The following is a 5,543-nucleotide window of genomic DNA, read 5'->3' as shown; positions in this document are numbered from 1 at the left end:
ATATATATATATATATATATATATATGTGTGTGTGTGTGTGTGTGTGTGTGTGAGAGAGAGAGAGAGAGTAAGTAAAGAATTACTTACATTTTTTCAATGCTAACATAATCCTGGGATGTAAGTCGAGTTTCTCCATACTGAAAGTTTGTCGACTGTTGAGAAAAGTTTACGATTCATAATACCCGCCTTAAAGGGAGCGCTTATTATGCAAGAAATGGACACTGTCCTTAAGATAGGAGATTTTCATCTATCTTATTTCGGATTAGACGTTCAGAACTATGTATATATGTCAGCAAAGCTGTCATTAAAATAAGCACAAAACTATTTGATTACATGTTTACGAAGGAATAATATAAAAGTCATTATATTGTAGATTTTGTTAACTATTTTGAGACACACTATATTCTATTTTGTGTTCACACAACGTTTAAATAATTCATCAAATTAATTCTGTTGATTTTTTGTTTTTAAAATATAAAGAAAATATAATTTTATTGTATCACAATGTTAAATTTAATAAAATCTTTTTTAGCGATAATTAAGACATGGTTTCTACTTTTTAGTTGTTCGTCTAAAGATCTGTGTGTAATACTAGTCATGATTTCATCTCTCGAGACTGGCCGTGAAAGGAAATGAAACGAAAGTGATATGGTCGACGTGGTGTCTTCCACATTAGCGTAACATGTCATAGTTGTTTACATTTTATTTCACGATAATGTCATGTCAGCTAATTGTACTGTCACAATTTCAAGACATATCTTCTATAAAGAGATACCTTTTCCCCTTTCTGAAGGACTGCACTCCAGACCCGTCTGGCACAGAAGGTATATTTGCATATTATGCACTTTCTCACCATCAAAACAACATTTAATATTATAAATGATATCCATATGTAAACAATGATTTTATATACATACATGCATATATATATATATATACATGTGTGTGTGTGTATATATATATATATACACACACACGTTTCATCTCTGCCTCATAATGTAACATGTCATTTATCTGCTCACCTTGTCATGTGATAAATTAGTTCCATCTGGAAAATTTACCCCTCTAAAACTGTTGCATCGAGTTGTTACACATTTTGTTTTGTTTTCCTTTGTTCTTTTGCCTTTTTAATTAGCTCGAATGTAAATTTTTTTTCTCCATCAAATGCAATAATGTGTTTTGATTCGATACTAGATAGACATGAATCATGTTTTCGTCTGAATGTATACACCTTTTCGTTTTAATCGATAATCTACTTATTACCTCTCCAAAATTACTCATTTTGTGTGTGTTCGTCGAATAAAGTAAATAAAAGAATTAAAAACTCTACAATATGACAATACTGTTTTGCGAAATGTCAAAATGGCTGCCTGAATATAGTTTCAGATAGTTTTTAACTTACATATACACAATTATTAATTTGTATTCTGTGATCGTTATATAATGAATCCAATATATTTAATAAAATTTTATTGTTATGACAGTCACTATTGTATATTGTAGATTTACCAGTTTCAAGTGTTGAATGAATTAGTAACTTTCGCTTTCCTCACTAAAAAAAAAAAGTGGTTTTGAATATCAAATAGTTATACATCATGTTAGATTATTAGATTTTCTTTTTTTTACCTTAATCATCTCCGTATAGCTAATATTAAGGTAAAGCTTGCTTCAATTTCTCTCATTCGTAGGAATCTCATGACGACATCATAAAAAATATGTTGAGGTCTCTTCAACTAACTTTTATTTCTACCTTATAATAATGATAATAACCATTTCTACCATAATAATAAAACCCTTGCGTGTGATTGACGCACTAGATACCAACTTATTTGTTTCGACTTGCCGTTCTGATTTCAAGTCTGTCTGAGGTCGACTTCGTCTTCCGCTCCTCTATAAAACATGTACCAGTAATACACCCTGAAATCGAATCAGTCACCTTTACCTTTCCTTAAGAAATATTGGTTTTCTCCCTAGTACATCAATATTTTGTTTAATACGTTGGTCTCTTGATTTCCCATTCAAAGTATTAGTCCTAACTGATTTTTTTTGGTGGGGGGGGATTTTATCTGTTTACCATATCTGTACATTTGTAGGTCTAGTGTTACGATTAAAATAGTTTGGCAAACGTTAGGATCTCGTCTTATAAAAAGAGAGGCATTGTTAAGTAGAAATCCGTGCTTATTTATCTTATATATGTATGTATTCATCAAAGTATACAGTGTTATAGATCCATTACAGCTGATCTTACTAATCAGTTTCGTACTGGGTACTAAAAACAGGTGTTAGATAACAACAGCACGGTTAAATGCGAGACTGATTGGTAAGGTTGGCTGTAATATTCTTTGATTAATATATCCATTCTATTGACAAATATACGGATGTATCTTTTTTCTGACATGAATTCTTAGACACGATATATACTACTGCATCAAATTAGTAAGGTATGTTAAATTTAGTACATTCCCGAAACTCAACTCAAGTTTGACATATATCTGTATAAAGTCCCATGTTATATTCATAAATGGTAAACAGGGAAATTTGGTGCGAAATGCTTCTGGAGACTTAATTTTTTTTTTAATACAATCTTTTTTCGGATATTAGTTTTATATACCATAAAATAGTGTTATGGAAATTTCATTTGATTTTACTTTTTTTCTTTTTGCCTGTCTTTAATACATCATTCATTAACTTTATCTAAATTAAAGCATTGGCCTACTTAAGTTATTTTCCTTGGTTCATCATCATCATCATTATCATCATCATTATTATTATTATTATTATTATTATTATTATTATTATTATTATTCAAATTATTACTAGCCTAAAGCTGGTGGAACTTTTTATCAGTATGTGAAAAGTAGTCAACTGATCAAAGGGAGCTTGAGTAGACTATGCTATACTGAGAGCTCCAGTAAGACTTAAACATATCTGCAGTTGTCCTCTGCTTTTAAATAAAAATCAGATTTTCCTCTTACCATGTAAATAAATTTTATAAAATTAATTCTTAATGCTTAACTGTTTAAAAAATTATCTCCCTTCTCTCGTGAATTTCTAACAATTGTCAATAGGTTTTTGTTTCCTTTCTCAACTAAGTGAAATTTTGATTAACTGAGAATTTTTTTATATTCATTATTCTGTAATTTATCCCTTACTTTATTACTCAATAGCTTACCTATTCACACTTGGGTATACCATGTTTTATTGTTTGTTTGTTTTTATATATTTTGCTCTTTAGATGTTTTTGAACATGTAGTGTAAACTTTTTCTATTTTAGAGGGTTTTTTTTTATTATAGTACTTATTACTATTTTCTGTTCTTTTACTAATGGTTTGTTATTCTGACCCAAGTATATCTATTACTACTACAAACACCATCACTAATCCTTAATAATTTCTTAGTTATACTTGCAACCTTGAAAAAAGGAAGAGATGATAAGTTGAAATTAGAATGCTTTTTCCAAAGGCCTAACTGAAATGGTTCACATTAGAAATTGAAACAAAATTGAAATAAGATTACAAACTGAGTTATTTGTTGACTACCTTTAATTAAAATTTCTCACATGGCACAAGAAACAAAATGGTAAGTGTAAATAGTGTCAGTAAGATGGACCCCAGTATATGACTGGTACTTATTGACTTTGTGAATTGAGAAATACTTTTTAAACTGTGAATAATGACTTTGGAAATTCTGCTAAAATTTCTCTCATGAAGACACTTCAATGCTTTACATATTTGACCATCAGAAATACCTCAAAGCTAACTGATAATGAAAATTTTGTCATTGATAACATCATCCAGTGCTCCTCACTTTCACTGCAGTATCTAAATTGTGCACATACTAGCTTCCTTGTTGGTTACCAACTGGTAATAAAATCTGTTGCTTTTGGTTATGTTGTTTATACAGTCCTTTCTACTATTGGCCAAAGGCCTGAAATTTTGGAGGGAAAGACTAATTGATTACATAGATTCCAGTGCTCAACTGGTACTTATCTTATCCACCCCAAAAGGATGAAAGGCAAAGTCAACTTTGGCAGAACTTGAACTCAGAACATAAAGCCAGAAAAATGCTGGGAAGCGTTTTGTTTGGTGTACTAACAATTCTGCCAGCTTGCTGCCTTCATGTCTTTTATAAAATGCAGGCTAGCCATGTATCTCTTCTACAGCAACAAACCTGTTGCAGTCCCTTTATCATACTCTAACCTGTCATTACCTTGCATAAAGCTGCCTCCTGCTCTACTAACTCCTACTCAGTTTGAGAGGTGCTTTTTATTTTGTAAGTTACATGGCAACCTCACTAGTGTTGGTGCCATTAAACAGAAAACACCAATTAGATTCTTTGAAAGGTTGGCATTAGGAGGGGCAGCTAGCCATTGAAATCATGTCAAAACAGACATTGGAGCTTAATACAGTCCTCCGATATTAGATCGTGTTAAACTATCCAACCCATGCTTGACAATGCCAACAACCATCATTTAGCTTCTTTCATTACTCTCTTGTGTCACTCTCTTGTTCCTATCATTCTGGTTCTCCTATTATTCTTTCTCTTCCTCTCCTCTAACTCAGTTGTGTGTTGTAAAAAGAAACAAACAAATGGGGACAACATAGGGTAGGACAGGAGATAACCTTTCTGGTGTTGGGGAACAAATGAGTACAGACAACATAGAATAGAGAGAGAGCTCTTTAGTCTTGTCAGAGACAAGAAACCTTTCAATCGTTGGTGTCATGACAAAATAATCCTAGTATATCCTGCAGGGTGATTGGCACCAAAAAAAGAATCAGACCATAGAAACTTCGTCAAAAAAACAAAAAAGATCAGTTAGTACTTAACCAATCCAGGCTATTATCAAGAAGCAAACAAAAATTATGATGATGATGTATCTATGTTGCCTTGAAGCTTAAATGTTATTATCCTCTTGCAGTCAATAATAAATAATGATGTTACAATCCTCAACGGGTATTTATATTCTTTTTCAGTGTCATAATCTAACAATTTATACTGGTTATTCTATTTTTGCTAAATTTTTTGAATCACAAATGTCTATAAGGTTGGTGCTCAATACTAGTGAGTTTTGCATTAAATAGATGAGAAAGAAAATACCCACTTGGACAGGACACTGGCATTTCTCATATAACTTCTTGCATGAGAGAAATTGGGTTCAATATTGCAAACTAAAAAAAAAAATATTTGTTACTTCTGAATGGTGAACTCTTCCACGCTGTAGTACTTAATTAGAGATGAGTAGCTTTTGCTGTTTCTAATTCAGTGTTTTGGTCAAGAACACAACTCTTTATCAGTGACAGCATACAGATTACCTGCCTCATAACTGGCTGTTTGGTAATTTGTACACTGTGCTTTCATTATTTGATGCTGACCAGCAATATTATTATTTATATTGTCACCATTTCAAGCGTGGCTGTTGCCAGTACCTCCTGACTGGCCTTCGTGCTGGTGGCACGTAAAAGCACCCACTACACTCTGAGTGGTTGGCGTTAGGAAGGGCATCCAGCTGTAGAAACTCTGCCAAATCAGATTGGAGCCTGGT

At 32.3% G+C, this 5,543-nt stretch overlaps 2 protein-coding genes across 3 annotated transcripts in view; one reads left to right on the top strand and one right to left on the bottom strand.

Moving 5' to 3' along the window:
* Window positions 1-343, bottom strand: part of LOC106879834 (DNA repair protein XRCC3) — a 200,197-nt gene extending 199,854 nt beyond the window's left edge. The window contains exon 1 of the mRNA XM_014929538.2: window positions 89-343. Coding sequence (XP_014785024.1) covers window positions 89-137 — 49 coding nt within the window. The 5' untranslated portion in view covers window positions 138-343. The remainder of the gene's footprint in view (window positions 1-88) is intronic.
* A 263-nt stretch (window positions 344-606) lies between these two features.
* The window catches only part of LOC106879836 (rab3 GTPase-activating protein non-catalytic subunit), a 74,447-nt gene continuing 69,510 nt past the window's right edge, over window positions 607-5,543 (top strand). For both annotated transcript variants that reach the window (XM_014929541.2, XM_014929540.2), the window contains exon 1: window positions 607-825. In XM_014929541.2, the coding sequence (XP_014785027.1) occupies window positions 717-825 (109 nt within the window). In that variant the 5' untranslated portion in view covers window positions 607-716. The remainder of the gene's footprint in view (window positions 826-5,543) is intronic.

Source organism: Octopus bimaculoides, chromosome 11, assembly GCF_001194135.2.
Source record: "Octopus bimaculoides isolate UCB-OBI-ISO-001 chromosome 11, ASM119413v2, whole genome shotgun sequence".
Classification (NCBI taxonomy): domain Eukaryota; kingdom Metazoa; phylum Mollusca; class Cephalopoda; order Octopoda; family Octopodidae; genus Octopus; species Octopus bimaculoides.
The sequence above is the reverse complement of the archived record's forward strand: the minus strand, read 5'-3'. Positions and strand labels throughout refer to the sequence as shown.